This window comes from Neopsephotus bourkii, unplaced genomic scaffold, assembly GCF_033783945.1.
Source record: "Neopsephotus bourkii isolate Nb327-2 ecotype Australia unplaced genomic scaffold, CSIRO-AGI_Nbou_v1 NB_845, whole genome shotgun sequence".
Lineage (NCBI taxonomy): Eukaryota > Metazoa > Chordata > Aves > Psittaciformes > Psittacidae > Neopsephotus > Neopsephotus bourkii.
The window spans coordinates 1,359,721-1,386,046 of NW_026901341.1; the positions used below are offsets into that span (position 1 = coordinate 1,359,721).

Consider the following 26,326-nt stretch of genomic DNA (forward strand, 5'->3'; position numbering starts at 1 on the left):
AGATGGCATTCACACCTCTGGAGATGCAGCAAGACATCTGCCCTGTGCTGCCACAGTATCAGTGTATCTCACTGATGCCAATACGCCTGCCTTTGCAGAAGGAACTCGGTTTCTGAGGGTAAAATCCCATGGTGTGTTTGTTGTAGTTCTACGAGAAATATTTCATTCTCTTGTTTGTATTTTACAGAAACCTGTTCCCTGCAAATCTTGTTGCTGCAGCTTTCCAAACGGTAAGATACGTGCGGGCTTCGGACATGAGCTACAGTGCACAAACAGACAAAGGGACAACTCTTTTGTAGAAAAGGACTAGACTCATAGAATCAGAATAGTTAGGGTTGGAAAGGACCCTAAGATCACCTAGTTCCAACCCCCCTGCCATGGGCAGGGACACCTCACACACCCAAAGCTCTGTCCGACCTGGCCTTGAACACCACCAGGGATGGAGCATTCACAACTTCCCTGGGCAACCCATTCCAGTGCCTCACCACCCTTACAGTAAAGAACTTCTTCCTTATACCAAGTCTAAACTTCCCCTGTTTAAGTTTTAACCTGTTACTGCTTGTCCTATCACTACAGTCCCTAATGAAGAGTCCCTCCCCAGCATCCCTGAAGGCCCCCTTCACATACTGGAAGGCTGCTATGAGGTCTCCACGCAGCCTTCTCTTCTCCAGGCTGAACAGCCCCAACTTTCTCAGCCTGTCTTCATACGGGAGGTGCTCCAGCCCCCTGGTCATCCTCGTGGCCTCCTCTGGACTTGTTCCAACAGATCCATGTCCTTTTTATGTTGAGGACACCAGAACTGCACACAATGCTCCAGGTGAGGTCCCAGGAGAGCAGAGGAGCATGGTGCAGAAGATACCGAAAGCTAATTTACTTACAGTAGGTTGAATTTTTGAAAGCAGCTGATGCAATCAGGCACCACTTCCATGTCAAATAGTTTGATTTTGGAAAATACTCCTCAAACAAAGACGTATTCATAGCCTATTTTTGTACCTCCACCAAAAATGTTCTTTAAACGTTTATGCTACGGGTGCTGTGTTGGGCAGCAATGGCAACTCTGCTTTGTGCCAGGCTGCTGGGACAGCCTTTCCCCACTTTGCAGGGAAACCCTTGGGTACATAGTTCGGAGCTGAGCTCAGAACAAGCTAAAGACTTTTAGGCTCCCATGCGTGTAAGCATTACCTGTTGCCTGCTGCCTTTATTTGCTATTTTCCATTGTATCCCTTGCTGGATTAATTGTTCAGCCTGGCTTCTCTCCCGGCAGAGGACAAAGTGTGGTAGGGTGGCACTGACACCAGAACGTAGTGTGGTTTATACTGATGGACAGGAGCTGCGGGGCTCCAAGAAGATTTTGATTTAGTTTTTATTGCTTATTTTAGCTGTTGGGATAAACATTGTTGAAAATATCGCTATGGGGCAGAGTGATTCTTTATGGTACAGGAGCAGAATAGTAGTTTTTGCCTTCATGGTATTCTGTGGGTTTGCTTTCGTATCAAAACCAAGGTCAAACTTTCAAAATCGAGTTCCATTTTTAGTGTCTTTATAATACTGTACAAGTCAGTATGCCATAAATAAAAATAGGAGCAGTACAAAAATACAAGTAAGAAAAGGATATTCTGTGATACCTCGAGTGTCAGGGTTCTGTTATGTTCAGGGCTGAAATAAAGAAGTACTCCTTTCCTCTGTGCTGCTGTTGTCACAGGTTGTCACATAAGCTTTTCTTTCCCCTACTTTAGATCTAAAGCAGGCAAGCCCAAAGAAGTGCCCTGCTTTTGCGAGCTGTCTCATTTATTTATCAAAGTAAACTGGTGCCCTAGATTTTAGGTATTTTATTGACAATTTTAATGCCTGCCTTGCCATTTCTAACAGTGAAACAGCCAAAGTGCCACTTGCCTTCTGCAGGAGCCAGTGTGACAGTGTGGTGTGTGAGCAACAGCAGGGTGGAGGGAAGGGCAATTCCTTGGGTGCTTCCCAAACCTGGTTGCTCAGGGGGTCACTGGGCATTTTCTATGACACCACGTGGGAAAGGAGCTGCATATGCTGTGACTCCCTTTTCTTGCTCAGGGCAGGCTCCTTACCTCACTCAGGAGGGTCTCCAGAATAGGTCTTCCTAACAGTAGTCTCCTGCTTGTGCAATCCTAAATGATGTGGTCATAGTGATGGTCTGATCAGCAAACACTGTGGTTTTGTTTGTTTTTCTTACCTGCAGTATGCGACAGACTACAGGATGCTGTCCAGAAACACTACCTCTGGAAATGTCACGTGGGAAAAGGTAAGGTCACTTCTTAAAGTCCCATACAAACTCTTGTCAACTGTAGTATTTGACTGCTTTGCAGTCTTTAACCCTTTCCAGCAGTCGTTGGAAAGGAACAAGTACTTTTCTTTGCGTGGAGCTGAGACACACACAAACCAGATGAGTTACCCACAGCCACACAATAAAGCTGCCATGGACAGGAGACGGGCTTAGCTGATCCTACCCTTGAAACCTTATTTTTAGGCATCCTTTCTTAGACCTGATCTCACTTGATCTAAATTGTGATTAGTCACTCTGCCTATTGTTTCCAAATAACTTTCTGTAGACCTGGAATTAAACAGCAACCAGGCTGGCTGAGGATGTCCCCCAACCCTTACTCTGCAGTAACGGTTTGGGAGAATGAGCTTTTTTCCACTACCCAAGGCTATTTTAAGGGTTGAGAATTTTTTCTTGTTGCCAACTGTTTGAATTTCTGTTTGAAGAGGTAACAAGTGTTCTGATATAGACAGAACATTACAAATAGGCATTCACCCATCTGGCATGCATCCACAGCAATGACTGCAGAAGGGCCATGCGATCCTTAAAGAGCACTTCCTCTTCTCGCACCGATACATCCTTGGGCAATACATTCCAATGCAGCCTAATGCTGCTAAAAACCAAGTTCAGTGTAAAGGCTATGACAGTGTGCACTTAGAGTCTGCAGGGTGTAGTTATTCTTCATTTACTCACCTTTCATTTCCCCCTGCTTAAGACTCTTACCTACCTTCAGTGTCAAGTTGATAAGGGCTCTGTGGCAACCAGGCATGGATGAGGGCCAACCATATCCACTGGACACAGACTTGGCTGTTGAGTATTTTTAATGCTTGTTCACAGCCATCACTCTTCTTGAAGACACCAGAATGCATCTTTTGGCAGTTTAAAATGGGAGGTGGTTTTTTCAGTTTTCTTCTTTCCTTTTCCCTCTTATCAGGCTCCTGTTTGATGCAATATCAGAAAAAATACTCCCAAGTTTGTCATCAGCACCTGTTTTTGCCAGGGGTAATGATGTAAAGGTTATTTCTGCTATGATTTTTCCAAAACCTTTCTTCAGTTGTTGGAGCAAAACCAGAGCTGAGATGCTTTAATTCCACAGGACGCCCAATTGTCCCTAGGGAAGAAAGGACTGGATAAAAAAGAAAACATTGTCTCAGTTTTGTTAGCTCAGTTTCAGTACTGCTCTGACCATATTGTTTATGGGTAGTTGAGGGTTAAGTCTGGAAAGGAAGAGTTAGGATTTTTGGATAATACATGGTATAAATATCATAGAGATAGAAGCTGGGTTCCAGGGAAAAAGATGCTATTCCTATATAATGTTTTCTTTCATCAGCAGAATACTTGATGGAAGAGGAGTAATGTTTTCTGGTTTCCATCTGAATAGTGTAGAGCAAAATTTTCCATTGATTATATTATTTTTCCCCTCACTGGTTAATAGGTCTTGTCTTCTCTTGCTGTTGATATGAATAGTGGGGCACGTAGGTGTCTGCTCAGCAATGTGGGTTTTGTTGTTTCACATGCTCCCCTCGTGTTTACCTTGCTTTTATGGCTATATCCTCTCCATCCCCTCAGCAGCAAGGTTTCCTGGGGCACAGACTATCTCAGTTCCCCATCTGCAGCACAGGGAAACTGTGGGGGGACTCTGGGTTCCTCCTGTGTAAAAATACACAAACCAGTGATTGCTCTTCTTCCTCACATCACACGGCTGCATTCTCTTTTCAGCCACCTACTACTGGGAGAGCTCAATGGCAGCAGTTGTTTCCTTGATAAGCATTTCATTTCAAGAGCTAAAAAACAATAGGATTTTCAGAGAAATTCAAGGACCAGAAGAGCTCCCTGCATCTTGCTACCAGAGCACATGATTTAAAGCAAACAATAACTCGTCCCATAGTTTATCCAGGAACAAAGCTCTCATTAAAGCTCTTTTTGTTTGGTGTCCACAATGCTGCTTAGTTTGGCAGCTCCTTTGGGGTGATGCACTCTTCTGTTACAGTACAAAAAGGCCGTTCAACGTTGGCCAGTTTTAGGGGCTGGGATTGAGAGAATCTTCCGCTGAAGATTTACTGCTGGACTCTTTCCATATTGTGCTCCAAGGAGGTGAAATTCCCTGGATGCTGGCAGATTGTCCTCTTGATTTGCAGGGAGCAATTTCCTGCAGTAAGTTACTACTATGTGCAAACGATGCACCTTCTGCCCACATCTGTGGTGATGGGAGGCAATGGTGAATGTTGGGTGACATAAAGAAATGGGGTCAAGAGAGAGAAAGGGAGAGCAAGACCTGAAAAGAGGGACCTAGAATAGCCCTGGCCTTGTCTAGTCAGGGAAGTGGCATTCCAAATTAAGCACTAGGAGGTTTGGCCATGGTCCTCCTGTGTGCTTTCCAAGCTCTGTCCTGCTCTGTGATCCTGTGTGCCCTGCACAGCTGGTGGGAAGCTGAGCTGAATGTTACAGATTCAGTACCCTTCTGCCCCGTTCCTGAGAGTAGAGCTGTGAAAGCCCAAACAATAGCAGGTTGCTTCAGGCTCACACAGACTCACACCACTGCTTTCAGTGAGTTGAGAAGCAAATCTCCAGTAGAAGGAGCTTATAAAGGAGAGATGCTTCGCAAAGCTTTCATATATAGAATAATGGAATTCCCTCCCAGCAGTATCCCTGTGGGAATGCTGGGCACTTCCAGCAGCTTAAAGCACTGAATTTCTGTTCCACAGCAAAGTTTGATGTATATTTTTTTGTCTGAATGAGAATCAAAACAAAAGAGCACTCAATGTCTTTAAGATTATTTTGTGTGTGTGCATGTGGAAAAAGTTTGGGCCCATTATGGTAAAATTCAGTTGCAAGCCTTGTGTTGAATGAACCTGATATAAGATGTTATATTATAAACTAATGAGTTGGAAAAAACACCAAACCAACCCCCCAAAAACCCCCAAACCAACAAGGTGAAAAGTTGTGTCAAAATGGGGAAAGGTTGCATTCACTCCATGTGCATAAAGTGTTTCTTTTCTGGTGTAAAAACGTTCACATTTTGCCCAAGTTCCCATTTCCCAGAGAAAGCATTGGTTTTGATGAACAGACATGGCATTCCCCTGTTTAAGCTTGAACTTGTTACCCCTTGTCCTGTCACTACAGTCCCTAATAAGCAGTCCCTCCCCAGCATCCCTATAGGCCCCCTTCAGATACTGGAAGGCTGCTATGAGGTCTCCACGCAGCCTTCTCTTCTCCAGGCTGAGCAGCCTCATCTTTCTCAGCCTGTCTTCATATGATTTAGCCTATCAGGTTTAGCAGCTCAGTATCCCAGGTTCTTTACTCAGTGTTCATTTCAAGCTTTTAGCTCAGAATATGTTTTTCTTTCCTAGCGTTGAGCCAGTGTCTACTTAAACCAGCCAAAAGGCCAACACTTGTACACAGCCCTAATCTGTTTGAGAAGCTCTTCCAAATAAAACAACAATTTGACATGAGCTTGCACTGCCAAGCTGGGGATAAAAAACCCGGTTTGTCACAGCAATTGTATTTTTATGTAGCCACAGGAACACTCTTTCAGTTCATAGGATACTACCCTGGCAAACCAGCTCTGGTTGTCTTTGAGAACTGTGAAGGACTGGCAGAGCAGACTTGTGAGCAGACTTTCTTGTCAATAGGTGGATCCTGGTTTTCTCCTCTTTTACCATGCAGCCACATGATTTTTGGGAAGGGGAACGGATATTTCTTCTATTCTCTCTGCATCTCCCACAGCTGACATGGGCAGATGAATGGGCAGTTTCCACAGTTTGCTACCTTCCTCTCCCCATTTCCCCCCTTTCTGCTTCATAACATTGGTTGTTTTCCCCCGGTTTTCACCTTGGTATAAATATTGCACTAAAGCAATGGATGGAGCTGGCTGTTTCTGAGAGCAGATTCCCATCAGAGGTGTCAGAAATAAGAGATGTTTGGGGCCAGACCACTGCAAGCCTCTTGGAGGTATGATTTGTTTAGGCAGTAGAATATTGTAGTGTCAGCAGTGAATGATGCTTTGTGGAATAAGCAGAGGTGGGAAGTCAATATCACCCGTATCTGCCATTTGTGTCTGCGGTCTCTCCAACACCTGTCTTCCTTTATGGGGAAATAGGGGTTTCAGTCTTTAACCACAAATGGATTTGGTGCCTGTACTGTTTTGCACCTGCAGTGAGCTTGTTGTCAGTAAACTGGGGATGTTTGCTGTTCAGGTCACTAAAAGCACACATATCACATTGAAGGGCATGAGGGAAGGTAGCATCAGACCCTTTCCTTCTCCAGTGAATCCATGACAGCTCATAACAAGGAAGGTTTATATCTGGACTGTGTCCAGATCTTGTTTGGTTTCCTTCAACAAATAGGTTCTTCCTTCCCAAGGTAGGTTCTGCTTGTTGATTTCGAATCAATTGGACAGCAACAAAAGGAGGTGGTACTTTTGTTGGGTTTCGTGCTGGTCTTGCATCTAACAAACAACCGGTTTTTTGTCTCTACAGATCCCTGTTGGTACTGAGGTCGAAGGGATGAATATCCTGGGACTGGTGCTGTTTGCTCTGGTTTTAGGGGTAGCACTGAAAAAGCTTGGCCAGGAAGGGGAAGATCTGATTCGCTTCTTTAATTCATTCAATGAGGCAACTATGGTCGTGGTTTCCTGGATTATGTGGTAAGTGTGACTGCAGTGTATCATTATGTTTAGCTCAGGAATCTCACCATTTATCCATCTTTCCAGCTTTTTCCTACCAGATCTCTCATAACAGCAAAAGCAAATGTCATTGTGTCACATGATGGGCTCTTTCCTTCTTGCTTGTGCCTTGTAATTACTCACTCACATACCTTAAGGTACCGGTCTGGAACACTTCAGAGGCTCTCCAGGACTCATTTTTGATTAATCAGTGGAAATGTGGGTTTCTATTTCAAAGCAGCATAAGCCAATGGCTAGCTGCCATCATGTGCCTAAAGGCACTGCCCTTGAATGAATACAGGAGATGGGAGCAAGTGAGGCATATGGTTGTGTGAAGGCCAGGAGTGTTTGTGCTTGGAGTGCACGTGCAAATGCAGTGTGTAACTAAAATCATAGCTTCGTGCCTTCATTTTTCTGTTGGTCAGGAGGTTACTTTTAGTGACCTGAAAGATATGCAAGGGGTTTGAGAGAAACCCTGTTGAGTGCATGAGTACAGAGCACTATCTCTTCGTTTGCATCAAAGGGTGATGGCGAACCTATATCCCTCTGTATAGAGGGGAGAAACAGTCTCCAGGGCTATGCTCTGAAACGGTAGTGCTGGCTATTGAATGTTTTGTCATTGTTACCAGCAGAGCCTGAGTTACACAGTGGATTTTAAACCTCTGCTCCTCCTTTAAGATCTCCCTTATTTTCTTGGGTAAAGCAGGAATTAATGTTCCCAGCAGCAATCAACTGTTTGTGCTTGTTTCTCCAGAGATTCTTCTCGTTTCCATTTCACATTCCTGAGAAGTAGATATTTCTTAAGGTTGTTCAGTTATTTTGTCTCCTGCTATTAATGAGCATTATTTCGCTTACTTCCCCATAGTCCAGACACGTTTATAGGCTGAGTGTCACTCTGACCAGTCTCACAAAGCTTTTGGCACCAAATAAAGTCTGTATGTTAGGAACTGGAGTGCACTGAACTTTCTCTCTAGGCAAGAAACCAGCAGTGGAGGAGGCAGGCACCTCTAGAGAGCAGGTCAGGCCACGTCAGCTGGGGCAGGACCAGCCTCCTGCCTGGGTTTTGTGTCAGGTAGGGTGAATCTGGGTCTCAGAGCAGTATTATGGCTGGTTTTGTGCAGCTGGATGGGTCTAGGCTGCTCCTGTGAAACCAACAGTTCTAATACCTGACACACAAAACCAGACATATTCATAAGGACAGCTAGCTAACAAATCAACAGTGGGACATTCCTCGCACCCTTTCTAAAGCTGCTGGAAAAGCTATGAGCTTATCTTAGCCGAGGTATTTTTATTCCCTTCATTCTGCATTTTTCATTCCTGCTATTTGCTTCCTTCTAAGAAGTGAAAAGGTTTTAACAAACCACCTGATTTTACACAGGCAGATCTCTGTTAGTTGCTGTCATAAAGGATTGAAAAATTCAAAGTCTCAAAGTAGCTTAAGTCTTTTGAGAGTAATTCCTTGGACACTGAATACTGATACGAGGCAGTTCTTGTATTCAGCTGATTACAGTGCTAACACTTGAAGCCAGTCAGTTGGTATATAATCCTTTACTTTGTGGATTATTGGGGCCACAGCTGACTCTTAACACTGCAGTGCTCCGTAGCCCTTGCTTGTTCTCTTTCCTTACTTACAGCTCTTGTGCTGTCCTGGTATTTATTCAAAGCCTGTCAAGCTGCATGTACCTCCCAAAGGATACTTTGCAGTGGGCAAAATCATACTACTAATTAAAAAAGGCAGCTTAAGCTTGTATTCAGTCCCATGCAACAGCAGCACTTTGGTCTCAACTTTAGTTCCCCCCCTCTTCAATGATCCAGTCTCAGCTCTGAATCGGTGTTCATGTTTGCAGAGCTTGCACAGAGCCAGGGCTCAGCTAGATGTGGCTGACTGGGGTGATAAGAAGTGAGGTTCAAAGGCAGTATGTGCAGAACTGGCTAAGTGGGGATGGGTCAACAGGCTCCCCATGAGATTTGACCGAGGGAGGACAGAGGGAGTGTGCCCACATGGGCCATGAGGAGCTGTTCTTTGTTCATAGAAGGAGTGATGTGGGTAACTTTAAGGCTTGCCCCTTTCCAAACCTTTGCATGTGTAACCAAACCTTGTCAAGCTTTGTCCTGACTCCACAGATCAGCTTTTCTGAACATGGGCAATGGATAGGAGGGGAGAGTGGGAGAGAAACCATTCTTTATTCCTGTAATGTACAGGCAGATCTCCTGTAGTCATGTGTGAGCTGGGGCAGGGTTCTGGGGAGCTGGGTGATCTTTTTGTGTTTCTCAACCTTAGAAGCAGGAATCTATGGAGCATGGACAGCATTGGCAGAGGTACTCAGACACGGGCTTCCCAAGTAGAACTCCAGAGGAGCTGATCCTGAGCATGAAGTGATGCCTGCAGTTCATTAGTAGCTGTGCTGCTGTAGGTGCAAGGGCAATTCCGTGTTTAAAGGGCTGTTCCCAGCTGCACTGCTGGGACCAGAGGTGTGGCTGTGTCCTGCAGGTTGGCCCTACCCCTGGATCAGCTCCAAGTGCTCCTGACGAAGGCAACATCAAACAAATGCTGACGTCCTAAGACGTGGCATGTTTCTAGATAGGGGGTATGGGAATGTGTGTGTACGTGGCTGTTGGCTTGAGTGGAGCTCTGAAAGCCTGGTCATTTAACTTTGTCTTTGTAGGCATATAGCAGAGTTAATTGCTATCTTTGGCAGATGCATCCACAGCCTTCAGCTGAGCTCTGTGCTATGGGCATAGCTTTCTCTTCCCTACACTAAATATATTGTCCCCCAGTATGTCTGCCATTGGAACGACCTAACTTCATACTTCTGCTGGTAGTCACCACGTCTGTAAGATCCTACTCTTCCATCCCTTTCTGTGCTCCAGTGACATGACACGGCTCCTTTTTCTCTCCTACCATCTGCTGTCCCTTCAGCAGTGACTTTAGCTTTAGGTCTTTGCCTTCCTTCCTGATGGACTAAAACTCCACACCAGTGTGTTGTGCTTATGGCTTCTGCCAGCATTTCTGCTTCCCACTTGGCTTCCCTCAGCATTCTCCTAGCTGAAACAGAGCTCTTTCAGTTTGACACTCTTCCAAGCAAGAGTGTTAAAGAAGCCTTCCAAATCCGCTTAACCTGTGTGTGTGATGAATAAGGTGCTACCCTTCACTAGAAGTACCATATTCCTTAGGAGAATGCTATCTCCAGGACAGAAAAATGGCATATTTTTGTACTTAATGACAGGCACTGTTTCTTTACACAGGTATGTACCTATTGGCATCATGTTCCTTATTGGGAGCAAGATTGTTGAAATGGAAGATATTGTGGTTCTGGTGACCAGTTTGGGAAAATACATCTTCGCCTCTATTCTGGGCCACTTCATCCATGGAGGAATCATTCTGCCACTTATTTATTTTGCATCCACACGTCAAAATCCGTATCGTTTTCTCTTGGGACTTATCACACCATTTGCCACTGCTTTTGCCACTTGTTCCAGGTGGGTTTCTGTGCTTCTGTGGGGATTATAGTCTGGTTGTATTTGTCACTGGAAACTGGTTATATCCCAACACCAGGCTGTGTTGAGATTTGGGTGTGAATATTGTTCCTGAGATTGCAAACAGATAGCTGTGAACATAGAGGGCCTTACTGCTGTCAGCAGCTGCCACACAGCACATACTGGTAAATAGCTGGTGAAAACAGTTCCTTGAAGTATTAGGACTGTAGCATGATGCTGAGTTGGAATTTCTGGGGAAAAATGTGAAAGAATTGGCCTTAAAAATGATCCTGCCAGCTCTCTTTTCAGTTTTAAGTAAAGTGAAGGTCAGTGGTGAGGGACTTTGTCCTGAGAATTTCAGTTCTCCAAGTTCAGAAGGATCTGGAACAAGGTTAGACTAATTTTGCAGGAGCAAAGCAGATGACATGGGTGACGTGGTTTAGTGTGAGGTGTCCCTGCCCATGGCAGTCGGGTTGGAACTGGGTGATCTTAAGGTCCTTTCCAGCCCTAACTGTTCTATGATTCTGTGATATATTAGCTAGTGTAAATGGACTTCATATTGTTGATGTCAAAGATTTGGCCTGATCAGCTTTCATTTGTCATACCCAAGCTGTCAAGCATTTCATTTACACTTCTCTCAAGAGGCAAACACCTGATCAAATACCATAAGTATACACAGTCTTTTCAGGTCACCTCCAAAAGCACAGATTGCACTTCCACAGGAGCTGAAGTACATCAAGCAGGAGAGGGTAACTTATAGCGCAAGAAATAAATGCAACAGCGTTTATTCTATTTGTTCACTTGAGAAGGTACTCGTACAACATTAATGGAGATTGCTGTTGCTTGTGTTGTGTTTATTTTGGCATCTGTCGGTGTATTTCTGTGGGTTGAAACTTGATCATTCCACAGCCCTGTTAGGCTGCATTACTGCGTTAAGTCATGAGTTCTTGCTTCTGGGAGATTAGGGTTCTTATCAGCTATTTCTGGACGGAAGCAGGTTATTAAATATCACTGCTCAAGACCAACAAGGCAGGTCCCTCTTTGCTGTCGTGTCAGAGGGGGACTGTTGAAATGGCATCGTTGTCTTGACAGCCCTGTCTGCAGCTTGTTAGAAACATGAAAGCCATGAGAGTGGCTTTCCATTCGGTGCACCCTGATGCTTTTGATGTTTGATTTTTCCCTGTTCTCTGTTTCCTAGCTCAGCCACTCTCCCGTCAATGATGAAATGTATTGAGGAGAACAATGGAGTTGACAAGAGGATCAGCAGGTTTATCCTTCCTATCGGGGCGACTGTAAACATGGATGGAGCTGCGATCTTCCAGTGCATGGCAACTGTGTTCATTGCTCAGCTGAACAATGTGGACCTCAACGCTGGGCAAATCTTCACAATTCTGTAAGCTGCTTGCTATTGCAACCGCATCCTTCTGGCCCCCAGACACATTCAAGCCTGTGGTTTCCCTGTTAATAGCTAGCAGTGTGCATTCCACATCTCTGACCTAAAGCTGGTGAACCGCTAGGAAACATAATTACAGGGTGATTAAAGGATGGAGGCTTTCAAACTTGATAAGATTTGCCAGAATCTCAATACAAGGTGGAATCCGGGAATGGTAACTGAATTCCAAAACAGACTCTGAGCTTTTTAAAGCTGTTTCTCACATTAAATTCCTCTCCTTCCTCAAGCATTTCACTTCCCTACCCCTCACTCACCATTAAGCTGGGTAATCGAGGCACGTTGCTCTACCCAGAAAGCTACCCCTGATTCCTCCTCTGGATGTCTTGGAAGATCCTTCTGCCACCTCCTCAGTTCCTTATGTATTGATTTCATATGAAAGACTCTGCTCCTGCTTACCTCTGCCCTTCCTACCATGACGTCACTGCCTTCCCAGGTCAGCCCCACTGTCAAGCCCCTCCTGGCTGCTTTGCTCCACTATCCCTCCACCACCTCAGTCCCGCCTCCTTCTATAGGACTCTCTCCCCTCCCATGTCCCATGACCCATCAAGTGTCATTGCCTTCATTTCCCTGCTCCTGAAGTGAGGATCCTACAAGGAGTTCTAGCCCCTCACTGCCAAGAAGTCAGACCTGTATCCACCAGATGCCTCTTAAAGCTGGTTCCTGGCATTTTTTTACCCTCCGTGGCCAGGTTTTATTTCCTTCCTTATTGCATTTCTTGGTATATTATTTGTTTATCTAAGGCAGGGCTGGCCCATTATTTTTTTTGCAGATGGTCAAATTAGCCTCTCAGGTATTCTTAGTGAATGAGGTGTTAACACAGGCCTGAGGATTATGCAGTGATCATCCAAGGAAAACTCAGCTGTAGACAATGAAAAGGTGTGCGGTCCATGTCTATACCACATGGACTGCAGGTTTCCAGCTCCTGATGTAGGGTTTGTGCTAGATTGCAAATGAGACAGAGAAGAGGCAGTACTCTGCATGTCAGGGTTTACCTTTGTATGCTTAGGGGCAGGAGGTACGATGTACTTAGCATATTTGAAGTGACAGATGACTTGGAAATGGGTATATTGGTAAGGCAGCAGGATCTGGTTGTGTTGGTTGGGGTGTTTTGCCTTTTTCTGAAAGGGCAATCACTGTATTAAACACAGAGCCATTGCCTTGGTAGCTGCTGTGGATGCCTGCTGAGCCACTGTGCTCTGCACCCATTGCTTCGCATCAGCCAGCAGGAAAAGATTCGCCTGGGAAGCAAATGATCCTTGTGTCCCATGCTGGAGAGTTTGTTTACAATTCCCATAGCGGGGAAGCGTGGGATGCAAGTGTGGAAGAGGAGCTGCTGCTAACAGGGTGTGCAACTTGATTTGCAGTGTGACAGCTACTGCATCCAGTGTGGGTGCAGCCGGGATCCCAGCCGGAGGAGTCCTCACCATCGCCATCATCTTGGAGGCCATTGGACTTCCGACCAACGATCTCTCCTTGATATTAGCGGTGGACTGGATTGTGTAAGTACTTCAGGCCACATACCTGCTGTTAATGATGTGTAGCTGGAAACATGGAGCTTCCTAGTCAAAACAGTGCAGTATAAAATAAAACCATACAATATATGGTTGCCTACAGGACTCTTGATAGATAATGGAAAAGGGGGTCCCTTCCCAAATAAAGCAGTAGGATACAATCACAGGGTCACAGAATGGTTTGTGTTGGAAGGGACCTTAAAGCCCATCCAGTTCCAACCTCCTGCCATAGGCAGGGACACCTTCACTAGATCAGGTTGCTCTAAGCCCCATCCAACCTGGCCTTGCCAGTTTTGAAGTCCTCCAGTCAGTTAAATGTGGTTGCACACTCTGTTCTGCTCTCACGGTGGTGCCTTTGAGCAGGCAGATCCTTATGCAGCTGGAACTGGATGGTCATTGCCAAACATTTCTCTGTGAGCACTCGGCAAAATCAAAACATATTTCTTCCTGGTCTCAATTTCCTTAGGAAGATGGTTAAAAGTTTGGACAGAAAGTGTTGGTATTGCTGGAAATCAGTTGGAAATTTGGATGGAAACGGGGGGGCAAAGGAAATGGAGTCTGCATGGTGGTGGCAAGCCTTTTTTGTCACACGTGGGAAGCAGTCTTCATCAGAAGCGGTTGTCAGCTCTTGTTGTTTGAACTATTTTTTATAGTCAGGACTAGTCAAAGCAACAACCAAAACGTCACAGAGAGGTGCCATCCATCAGCACGGTAGGGACATAGAGGGTTCGTGACACTCATCACAGTGTCACAGCTGGAACATGCTGCTGGGAGTCCCAAGTTTAATACACAATATTGCCACCTTTCCTTTCCATCTTTGGGGAAATGGATAAAAGGCCAGGATTTTGCTTCTCTTCTTTCCAAAACACATTCCCTCTCCTTGAAACATGGGAGATTATCTCCTTGCCCAGCTCTGCTTGGAAGAGCTTATCTCCCCACTTACTGTACTTAGGTCCTTGTTAAGGCTTAAATTTCCCTTCTGCACCACTTAGATTAAGGAAAGGTTAGGAAAATTGTTTTACTTTAAGTATTGGGGACCCAGCCACAAGTGCATGGTGAGCGTGAATGCCACATGGGGATGATTTCTTCTATCTTAGATGAGCCCTGTGGAAAAGGGTATCTGCTTTTCCTTGAACAAGCCTGGCTGGCTGCTGTCCTTCAAATAGCAGGAAATCAGACTGGAAGGATCCTCTGAGCACTCATGAATTGCAGCATGCTTGGAGTTTAAATGCTAGTGGAGCAGGCATGATCTGATAATTAAAACACATAATCTGCTTTCAAGCCATCTGGTTGAAGTTGGGCAGTGGGCTGAAGTGACTGGTCAGTGTGGGTCAAGTGATGTGAATCCCATTGGGGTCTTTTCCAGTTGGGTTACTGGGCAGTTCCTGGTTTAGACTGTACATAATCCCTCTGCCTTGCTTTTTGGAAACACCAGCCTCTCTGTATAGGTGTGTACTTCCACATCAGATGTGGAAATGAGGATGCCTGAGGACACTTGAATTGCAGAAGCTGAGGGAGGCGACAGCTCTCTTTCCCTTCCCACACCACATGTGTCTGTGGAGTGTAATCATATTCCTATGGCCTCATTAGGGCCATCAAATTCTATGGCTGTCGCTTTTTGGGGATCAGCCACCTCCAAAGGACAGGAGACACAGGCAAAGCAGTGGATAGCCATTTGTATCCCATCTTCCTAAGGGATTACAGTATTAGATTTGATTTCTACAAGTGCTCGGAGGCGAGAGTGAAACCCTTCCCCTTCCTTTCACTCTGGCTTCCCTCAGCCTGTGTACGCTGGCTGCCTTCATTTCAAGATGTGTAGCATCCCTCTGTGGTCAGCAGTGTTCTGATCAAGGAACTGAGCCTTGTGGTAACAAAAGGGGAAAGGAGGGAGGGAGAGTCCCGTGTCTTGTTTAGTACCAGCTGTGTGATCACCAGAAAGGACCACAGTTACAAGTTGAGCACGTTGAAGGTAGGCTCCAGAATGGCCAACAGAAGTCTCAGAAGGCACATGAAGAAATTGTTCTTTATGATACGACAAGGGGTAATGGGTTCAAACTTAAACAGGGGAAGCTTAGATTGGATATAAGGAGGAAGTTCTTTTCTGTAAGGGTGGTGAGGCACTGGAATGGGTTGCCCAGGGAGATTGTGAATGCTCCATCCCTGGTGGTGTTCAAGGCCAGGTTGGGCAGAGCGTTGGGTGACATGGTTTAGTGCGAGGTGTCCCTGCCTATAGCAGGGGGGTTGGAGCTGGATGATCTGAAGGTCCTTTCCAACCCTAACTATTCTATGATTCTATGACCCATAAACTGCCTCCATTAGACCCCAGGACACAGTAGTTTTGTGACATGGGACCAAAGCTTCTACTGGCAAGAAATCCAGAGAACGGAGTCATTCTGCCTGCTCCTCTTCAGTAGGCGTTTGGGTTAAGGTACAAGTCTCTATAGTTAAAAAGAGAGCTGAGTGCTCTGGGTCACCTTCTGGATAAGCCCAAATTAAGTTCCTGCTCTGAACTTGCATTTGAAAGCTGCTCACCTGGGGAAGGGGAAGAGGAAGGAGGTGGGCTGGAAAAAGTGGGATGCCTGAGAAAGAGTAGTACCATTGCTGCAACCCACTGAGAGACCAGAACCAGCTGATAGTAACAGTTGGGCTGACCTTAAACCAGCTGTGGTGCACAGTTCTGGTTCTGAGATGGTGATGATACTTCTGTGGCAAATACCTGTTGTAATGACTTCTCCTTTGCGTAGCTCCACTGCAGCCAGTGGATCAACAGGGCTGAATCAGCTCCTCTTCTTGTGTTGCAACTCTCTTAAGCTAAAAGCCTGCTGCTTTGTTTCTTGTTCCTGTTTAACCAGGGACCGAACCACCACAGTTGTGAATGTGGAAGGGGATGCCCTGGGAGCAGGCATCCTCAATTACCTGAACGAAAAGGAAAAGAAAGACAAAGAACAGGAGCTAAAGGAAGTCAACGTAGAAGCAGTTGCTAACAGCAAGTCTGAAGCGGAAACATCGCCTTTGGTAACCCACAAAAACCAAGTCTCCAACACGAGCAGTACAGCAGACCCTGAATCCAAGGAATCAGTATTGTGATGATGCTGTTCGTCAGCACGTGTCCTAGAGGTGGACCAGGGACTTGCTAACGCACCTAGACCTTTGCAGTGCTAACAAGGGCTGGATGGCTCTTGAAAGCTTTCAGTTCCAGTCTGTTTTGGGATATGCTGGCCTAGGGAAGGGGAGGGAGGTGGGGTGGGCAGAGAAGGGGTGTTGAGAAAGAACACTCCCTTTATAGTAGTATTTTGATAATTCATGTGTGTACATGTGTATGTGCTGCACACGCACACACATACACATGTACGTGGAAACTGCCATTGAAACTTCTGGTTTAACAAGGCTTCTGTTAGTAAAGGCTCATATGGGTTGGAGGTGGGGAAGTAGACAAACCCAGTATGTGCTTGTGATAGGGAAAAATTAGTAAGCTTATTGTGCTGCTGTTTGAATGGAGATGCAGGCTAGGAACTCCAGAGTGGGGGAAAATGTTGCTTGAACTTCGTTTCTGGCCTGGAAACATGTATTGACCGTTACAGACATGATACGAAGCAACATTTTTTGCCTACTCCTTTTCCTCTTCCATTCTCTTCTCCAATCCCTTAAAAACATCAAATATGTCCTGAAAAATAGCTTTGTTTTTTTTCCATATCTGAATTAATAGCTTGTTCCATTCCACTCCCTGCAGTGCAGCTCATAGCAGCTTTTCTGCCTTTTGGTAAGTCACTCCCAAACTTTGGGACCAAACATAGATCTTCATGCAGATCAAGGACTGGTTTTCTCCTTTCCTTTAACCAAGCTGTTAAGGAAAAAAACCCAGAGGAAACACAAATTTTGTTAAAGTAATCTCTCGGGAGCTGAAGAAAATGTCAAGTCTGTTCCAGCATAAATAGGTCTGAAAGAAGCTTGCCTGTGACAGCATCAAGAGATCAAGAAGTCAGTTCCCTTCACGCAGACTCCTTTGCTAGCACGCTATGTGCTACTCCTGTTTGTTTAATGGGTCAGTCCAAACAAGTTACATCATATCCCTCTTCCAGCAAAATTGAACAGGGGAAGAAAAACTCTGAGCACACATCATGTGGGAACTGACGACAGGCAAGTCTGAGTGCTGGCTGGAAAGGGGAAGAGGTGGGTTTATAACCCCACATAGGGCAGTGATGTGTGTGTTGGGGCAGCTGCGTACCTGTTCCTCGAGTTTGGTCCTTCTATAAATGTTTTTTCTGGCAGCAGCTTAACATTTAGTACTTGTGGGTGGTGCTGGGCCAGGGTAACACGTAGCAGCAGATGGTAACCTTTGCTTGAGGCTGAGCAAAACGCTTCTCGATTCTGACTCCATCTTTTCCCCTTTACAACCTACTTGCTGCATTTGCACCCCGAACCTGAACACAGTCCAGCAGAACTCATTGCAAAACTACTATTGATTTATCTGGGCTTTTTGGACAGCACATAGTTATGAAATTATATCTGTGCATATGCCAAGGTTTGCCTGGACTTGCGACACTTCCTCTTGGCTACTTTAGCAAGATGGCTGCATATAGTCAGTCTCCACACTGTTAATTCAGCAATATACATTTACACTTAGCTTTGATATAAAGTAATGCTGAGTCTCCCTTTTTTCTTTCTCCTGTCTTGCTTCAGAGGAAGCTATCTTGGAAGGATACCCAGCTGCTGATGCATATGGTCACGGCACTAGGAAAAGGCACCTTCAGTTTCATGCAATTTGCAAAGCATCCTTCCTGGTAAAGGGACACGATGAGCGTTGCAAAAAAAGATGCTCAGAGTGAGATGTGGCTGCCTCTGAGGGAAAACACAGTGAGTGCATCCAACGTGGCTCTTCAGTCAAGTGCAGGAGGGCTGTGCAAACAATTGAAGTAGGAAAGCATTAGTCAGCCCACTGAGCAACTGCAGGTGGACTTTCTTTTTAACCAGTTTATTTATAGCCATATCCACAAAATTTGGTCATTCCTTGGCTCCTCTTCAGAATGGAAGGAGACAAACACAATTTTCTCTAGGGACATCCTTTGCCCAGTATTTATTATTCCATTTTTAGCAGATCAAGACTCGCTGAAACTTTGCATTTCCTCCCATTAGATTCGTCCCAACTCCTTTCAACTCAGGAAACCAAAAGCGCACTTTGTAGCTGACAGTGAAAGTCAACAAATAAGATGTGTTTTGAAAAATGCTGGAGGTTTGAAAATGTGGGTCTCAAAAACCTTTTTTTTTAAAGAAAATAACCCAAACCCAAGTATTTATTTGAAAAATCTGAATGCACCAGAACCCCAAATACTTTGATTTTAAAGTAGTATGTGTCTGTCTCAAGGAAGCTGAAAAACAAGACTGTGCCTTGTGGGCTGGGTTCTGTAGTTGCATTTTATCCCCCTTCAGACAGCTTAGCTCCTCTGATGCTCTCCCTCACCATGACACGTGCAGCTGGGATGAGGACGTGAGAGCAGGCAGCACTCTCATGACATTTCCCATGGAGCATCACAGCACCCTTGTAGACTAGAATATTTCCCAAGTTTTACTTTTTTTAACCCAAAGGCTGTTATTGCTCACAGTTGAAAGTATTCTCCTGGACAAGTCCAAAGGCTGGACTTCCTCAAAGGCAGCACCTTCCCATTGCTTTCTTCCTTGTGGTGCTGCAGCTTGATTGCGCCTCACTTGTAATAGCGTGCCATAGGCTGCAGCACATTCCTTCATCATAGAATCATCATGGAATGGTTTGGGTTGGAAAGGACCTTATGATCATCTAGTTCCAACCCCCTGCCATGGGCAGGGATGCCTCACATTAGACCATGTCGCCCATGTCCTTCTGGCAGCAGATCCCAGGAAATGGTAAATGAAAGCCAATACTGAAGAGCTGCCGTAGTATTTCCCAGTATGCGGAATCTCAGAGTCTTTGCTGAAGGATGCCTCTCCCAGTCCCTACATTTTGCATCAATGGGAGTGGCTAGTCCCATGTAAAGCTTGTTAGAGCAGTCAGATTTAAGGAAGTCTTAATTGTTCTCATAGTAGGAATTTAACCAAGGAAACCTAACACTCCTTCTCCTCAAAATAGGTGCTGTGGGGTTTATATGAATCACTGGTATTTGGGTTTTAACCAGAAACCTGTAATCTTACAGAAGCCGTTCTTTAGACTTACAGAGATGCCAGTTCTGTTCTTGCACAGCAAGAGGGATCTATGGAAGCAGGAATGCTGGGTAACTACTGCTTGTCAAAAGATCTTCTTTGTCTTTTCTGTGTCATCTGTGTCAGAAATAGCATTTCTTGGTTGTCTGTGATGTTCCCATTCCTCATGATAGCCATCCCGCATCTCCTAGGGCTCTCCACCCGGCTTCACATTGTTTTTGATTAAGGTACAAATGTGAAATACCCAACATTACACTCCTTTGGACTGTAAGATACTTGACACATTGCAGGAACTGCCCTTGTAACGATGTGAATCCTGATCGAAAGCCCGATGAGACAGAAGACTTGCCATGTGCTCCAAGTGGGTAAGGCCACTGGGAGAGAACTGAAAGGGCTGTTGAAAGGGGTGCGTTTCGGATGCTGTCCTTGACCTGCAGTGCAATGTGTTACACTGGGAGCTTCCTATTTCAGCCTCACTCCAGAGGCTGAGCTCAGAATGTGCTCAGCAGCGGTGCAGGTACAGTCGGTGGTACCTGCTCTGCTCTCACCCAGGCACTCCAGAGCCTGGTGCCGGTGTGGTACTTCACTCCAATGCCTCTGGACCGGACATGTGTGCTATGTCCTCCCAATGTGACTGTCCAGTGGAAGCCTTTAGCCACTTGCTTCTTCTTTCAAGAGGAAATAAATTCCGTCGAGAAAACACTAATTTTTTTCTTTCTGGTTTTAGTCTCTTTCTTTAAGGTACAAATTCTCTCCTTAGGAAAGCAGACAAACAGCTGGGGTCCTGCCCTCTAGTACAGCAATTGCTTTTGGGGGAAACGGTACAGGAATATGGAAGAGACAAGTCTGCAAGCCTTTGGCATATGAACTCCCATTTTGTCTCTGATGCTGTTTATTCTTCCACTTTTACGTTCTCTTTTTCAGTGAAGTTTATTTGACTGTTTTGGACCATCTTTTATTTATTCTTCTCCAGGATTGGCTTTCCACTCCATGCTTTATCCATCACTGCCTGATCTCATCCCACTTCCTGGAATGCCTGATGCTGGTTCTATATATAGGATGCTCAGGTATAAACGGGAGACTGGACAAAGTTTTGAGGGCTCCAGCTGGTCCTTGGAAAAGCAGTTTGCATTCTGCCTTGCTATGATGTGCTTGGTATTTCAGTAAAGACCCATTATTCCTAGGAACCGAGCTTCAGCTGGGTCTCACTGGTGTGTTGGTGATTACACTACAAGAGGCAGTAATTACAAAGGGCTTTAAACCCTTCTGGGGGTGTCTTGTGCAATTAGGGTGGGTTTTGTGTTGAGAACAGTCTAGAGCCAAGCCCAGAGCTTCCCCTGCAGGGATGTGATAAATGACTGTGCCCTTTGGACATAACAGAAATACGGAGCCAGCCAAAGTGCCACCTGAGCTGGTGAAATTACCTCTGCTTTGTCTTTTCCAGGCAGCCCTGTTACTGCCTGAAGAGGTTGGAGGGACAGTATGGGGGGCAGGAAGGTTTCCTATTTACTCACTCTGTTCCTATGCTCTTTGCTGGGTACTTGCTGTGGCCAGGGCCAGAGATGGACGTGACTCAGTGTCACCATTCTTAGACTCATTCTGCTGTGGTTCCTCTGTATTTTACAGCAAGAACACAGATGTTTAGGCAGTTCCTCTTTCAGTCGAGTCAAACGCCCTGGTATCTTTGTGACTGGCCACCCTGCCGTATGTTATAGGTTACGTCCTCAAGTGCTTTTAGAAGGTACAAACCCACCTCCTCTTTCTGCAGAGATTTGCAGTCCCCAGTCCTGAATCTTTGCTCCTTTGCTAGCACAGCACTTTTCACCAGCCTCTGGAAAGCACCTCCTGTTGGGAATCATCGTTTGTAATCCTGAGCCTCCCACAGGCAGTGAGCAATGGGCCTCAGGTAGGAAGTCCAAGGACCAAAAGACAAGATGTTGAGTTTACAGATACTTTACTTGTGTCTCACAGGCAATAGTGTGGAGGATAGCGAGTCGCAGGGTTTGGAGAGCACTCCTAAGAGAGAGAGCACTAAATCTTAAATAATAATGAGCTTTCCAACACTCTGAAGGGAATCAAATAGCTGGAGTGTGCATCATGAAGTCAGGATTGCATTGTGCTACAGTGTGAAGGACTGATGGAAAGGAGATCTAGTGTATGCATTTGCTGGGCTAACTCAGGGGAAGCAGGGGAGCTAGTGTCAGTGTGAACTGCATTTCAAAAGGCAGATGTGATTTAGTCAAGGGGGCACAGTGCCCTGTATATCTGCCTCTTTCCATTTTCACCTGGCATGCTGTGAAAGCACAGGTTCAGGTAAATTAACAGACCTCACCATGAATTCAACATTAATTAGGAGCCTTGACAGCCTAGTTTCTGTCTAGTTTCAGTGGGAGAAAGTGCTTTTCAACTGAAAGAACAAGTTATCTTGTTGACAGTATTGGTGGAAAGAGGGGAGAAAAAGAAGGAAGAGCTGGAAGGATGCAGGGGAGCATCGCAGAAGGCAGGGTAACAAAACGGATAAAGAAGCTAAGACCTGAAGGAACCATCTCTCCCTTGGCATTTCTATACAGACAGCATCAACAAGAGCACAGGCATCTCTCCAGCATGTAGCAGAGGATGAAAATCCCTGCCCAGGGATTAGCAGGGAGAGGCAGACACGAGTGCTGGTGTTCCTGAAGCACATCATCACTGAGCAACAACGAAGCATGCAGCGTGTCAGCGTGGAGCTCTGATAAGCTGCTCCTGGCTGCCAGCCATGACCACAGACATAGCGGTACAGTTCTGGATCAGGGATTGACCCACATTCCTCCTTGCAGGATAGCTAGGACAAATGCTCCTCAGATAAATGCATGGTAGCCATTATTCTCTGGGGACAAAGACGTTGTTATCTATGTGAGCATATTGATGAAAGCCATGTTCGCTTGCTGCTTCAGTGTCAGCGAGGAGGGAAAGGGTATGGCAAATGAGCTGAAACCTTTTCCAGGCATTGGGCAACACACTGAGACAGTTGCCATTGAGTATTTTGAGTCTGTTGAGAAGTGATCAAGAGCCGTATTTGGCTCGCGCAGCTCTCTGTCTTCACATCCAAGCAGGAGCTTGGGAAATGAATGTTAACATGGTATTCGTTCCCTGCATGGGGTCTTAACAGACATTTGTGACCAGCAGGCACCATTTCACAGCTGCAGCAGTGAATGCATGCAGGAAAAGGTGAAAGAATGCTTCTTTGAGTCACGTGAGGAGTTGCCAGGCAAGCGAGGAGCAACCTTGAATCCTGAAACCAAGTTCATTTTTAACTGTCACCTCCCTAAAGACACTAACGTCTGCACGTTTATAAGTACATTTGAGTATTGATACACAGCAGTGTTAGTGCAGGGTAATAATACCTTCTTTTCTGGAGGAATGGAAGAAGTGAGAGCTATCTTCCTTCTAGGATGTTTCTTTAATGGAAAAGGGTAAAGGAAATCTCATTCAAGAGTTCATGGTACGGTTCCCTATCAAATCCTGCCTCAGTGTCAGCAGTTACATCATCCTCACCAGCAATGAAACCTCATTGGGTTTAACCACTGATCTCAGTGCCAGCAGGAGGTGAGGACTGTGGACATTTCAGCAGACCAAGTGCTCTTGAAGTCGTGCTCAAGAAACATTTGTACTTATCTTTCCCAAGGCCACAGATGCTGTTTGCCTGCCGACAGGAACCAGAATGAGGAAATGAATCTGGAGCCAAGCCTGTTGTAATGCAAAGTTAACAGTGTGGGCTAAAGCCACAGAAACCAAGAAAGTTGGTATTGGATTAGATTCAGATCCTTAGGATGACTTTCACTTGATCCTTCTGATAACAGAGAAAGTAAAACCCTTCTGCAAGCATGTAAGTTAGCAACTGAAGCTAAACTGCGTATGGCATGTTGGTGTGACTGAAGGTAATTGCAGCTACAGGCTGCAGAAAGAAATCACCAAGGGAAAACTTCTCTGTAGGAAGCTGTTTCCACGTGCCTGAATCCCCCTGGATTACATTCCCACAGAAAGAATTGTGCTTAGCCAGAACAGAATACTGCAAGAGTTAACTGGATTGGATCGTAGCTTAAGAACCAGAAGGAATGCTACCAAATGGACAGGCCAGGGCCTTTACTGATGTGCATGAATGCAATTTCCTGAGCTTCCAATGGCCTGTGGGCTTGTGATGGAGATGATACCTTCTTAGCAGTGTAGGGGTTTGGTCTGGTCCTCTTAAGGTGATCATGAACTTGTTTAACGTTGGCTGTACCTAGAGTCATTTTTCATGCTCACGGTATTCTCGTGATGTGGTGCCCTCAAGCTCATTGTCTTTCCTAGATAGTGTTGATGCAGAAGCAAAGCATCCTCATTTTTTAATTGGTTTTCCTTCTCTGTATCCCTCCTGCAGAGTCTGCTGTGGTCCTTGGGAGTCTGCCCAGACCCCAGCAGGTCCAGGCTCCTATAGTACATAGATTAAAGATACTAGAGTCTCATGTGAGGACATAGGCTGTCTCACACCCTGTTACGAGGGGATGAAGATATAGCTTAAACTTTGGAGGGCTGAAGAAAGTCCTGCTTAATTAAGGCAATTCCTTGATGATGTTTTACAGTTAAGTCTAACTATTGCCAAGCTGGCCCAGCCCTGGCTGCCTCCCTGCACTGCCCCACAGTATGTCTCTGCCCCTCTGGTGATACTATTTCCCTAAAGACCAATGGAGGGAATGTGTTGGCCATCCATGAATATTCCAATCTTTTAGACTTTCTCTGTTGCTATCCTCACTACTCTTTCATAAGGTCATCCACATGCTGTAGGCGATGGAGACCACCTGTAGCACTACAAATAGCTGAGTGTACCTCTGCTAAAGGGAGATGAGCCTCTTCTGTCTAACTAGCTTCATGGGTATAGCAAACTGAGACTGACTCACCCACACCTTGTGAGGGTGAGGATTTTGGTTAGATTCTGATTAATCCCTCTACATTCAGGGACAGCAGGACCACCCTAGGACATGAGGAGTCTCCTGCAGCAGAGGTATGCAATCTGCCTTACTATCCTTAAAGGTGCCTTGTCCTGGCTCACTTCAGGACAAATTCCAAGTTGCTATTTGGCTTTGGAATACAACTATGCACCAAAGGTGAGAGACTCCGTTATCCCTGGAGACAGGAGGAAGAACACGATGTCCTGGTGTGGGACAAGGGAAAGTGAGTTTCTTTTCTTTATCCCATAAGCTGTCTGTCAGCCATCCTGCCTCTGATGTGTGTATGTGTGTGCATGCTTTTATTTCTACATGAACACAAATTGCTCTAATTAGGGGGGAGGATTCTTGTATTTTTATATGCTAAGCCATTTTGATTAATTACTTTAATAAAGTGACAGACAGATGAACTCTGGAACTCACTGCCATCTGCTCCACTACAATTCACTATCACTGATATGAAGGTATCGGCCTTCAGATAAACCCTAGTACTTAGAGTAACCACTCCATTGAATAAGTACTTGTGCCATGTGGATGTATTGATCCTTGTGAACATCTGTAACTATTCCTCTGTAAAAGCTGTGGGTTTGATCCATGTGGCTCCGTATCAGCCTTTTTATTATCTACCAAGAACAGATGTATGTGCATATATGCAAGAACAAACCACATTGCTGTGTCTGGGGGTGTGTGACCCTGGGGTAGGTATTACAGATGTTTATTGTCTAGTGTACCCTTTGGGGTAAAACCTCTCCCTGCCTGTCCAGGAAGAAAGCAGTCCTGTAGCTCAGGTTCAGATGGTTTGTTGTATTAGAAGGGTGACACAATAGGATGCTCTCTTTTTTCCCTTCTCTCATGGAAATGTATATTTGTTCTTACTTTGTGTAGCTTCTCAACCTGAAATAAAAATCACTCCGAATAGAATTCACGTTTCCATCTTTCTTTGGAGAAGATCCAGAGTTGTAGCTGGGTCAACCTTCCATAGGCAACTGTTGCCTTGCTGGACCAGGCTTTTGGGCTCTGTCACCAAGCAAGCTCTCTGTGACTCCTTTGGAAATGCCCCTGAATGAGAACTGTGACTTGGTATTTGAGTTCAGCTTCCCAAACGGTGCCCTTTGTCAGCATCCCCCCTTTACCTGCATGCTGGTGTCACTGGTTACCAGCATACCACTCCAGTTAACCCCTTTCCCTGGAATCCAGGGCAAGCCTACCCAGGGTAGCATTTCTGCAAGCCCTCTGCACAGGTACTCAGCTCTCAGGGGCCTTTGGGAGAGCCCAGATTAGTGGGTGTTTGTATTGATGTGTGCCATAGTGGAGCAGCAGGGCTGACAGACCTGTTGCCTGTTCTGCCAAGCAAAGGGACTTTGTTCCCTGGAGGAGGATTGACGAGTGGGAGGAATCATGGAGCAAATCCTTTGCAATAGGCAACTGGAGGGGTAAGGTCAGGGTAATTTTGCATTTGACACACACAGTGAGCAGTGTGCTGGTTCCCGGGCAGAGGGCCTGGGTTTGCTATCAAAATGGGTTTGATACAGCTTTTCCATTAAAAGCCTATGTATCTCCATAGGGTAGACTTTATCCTGAGATGCACAAAACAGAACATCACAAATCCTGAAGGAAATCTATGCAAGTGTAGTGTGGGTAATTTCAAGCATGAAATTCTGGTCCCAGAACTAATAATAGTGCAGTAGTTGCAAGAATTGCAAGCACCAGAAGAAAGAAGTATAATTTGAAGACCTGCCCAAGTATGACTTACAAATTGTGACTGGTATTGTGCCTTGGTATGTACATTTTACGAAG

At 45.4% G+C, this 26,326-nt stretch overlaps 1 protein-coding gene and 1 long non-coding RNA gene across 3 annotated transcripts in view; one reads left to right on the forward strand and one right to left on the reverse strand.

Annotated features, from left to right (window-relative positions):
• The window catches only part of SLC1A4 (solute carrier family 1 member 4), a 32,253-nt gene extending 11,982 nt beyond the window's left edge, over positions 1 to 20,271 (forward strand). For both annotated transcript variants that reach the window (XM_061356222.1, XM_061356221.1), the window contains 7 exons: positions 188 to 230; positions 2,210 to 2,272; positions 6,769 to 6,935; positions 10,200 to 10,433; positions 11,629 to 11,823; positions 13,248 to 13,382; positions 16,247 to 20,271. In XM_061356222.1, the coding sequence (XP_061212206.1) occupies positions 188 to 230; positions 2,210 to 2,272; positions 6,769 to 6,935; positions 10,200 to 10,433; positions 11,629 to 11,823; positions 13,248 to 13,382; positions 16,247 to 16,481 (1,072 nt within the window). In that variant the 3' untranslated portion in view covers positions 16,482 to 20,271. The remainder of the gene's footprint in view (positions 1 to 187; positions 231 to 2,209; positions 2,273 to 6,768; positions 6,936 to 10,199; positions 10,434 to 11,628; positions 11,824 to 13,247; positions 13,383 to 16,246) is intronic.
• The window catches only part of LOC133213756 (uncharacterized), a 532,499-nt gene that overhangs the window by 32,926 nt on the left and 473,247 nt on the right, over positions 1 to 26,326 (reverse strand). The window lies entirely within an intron of this gene.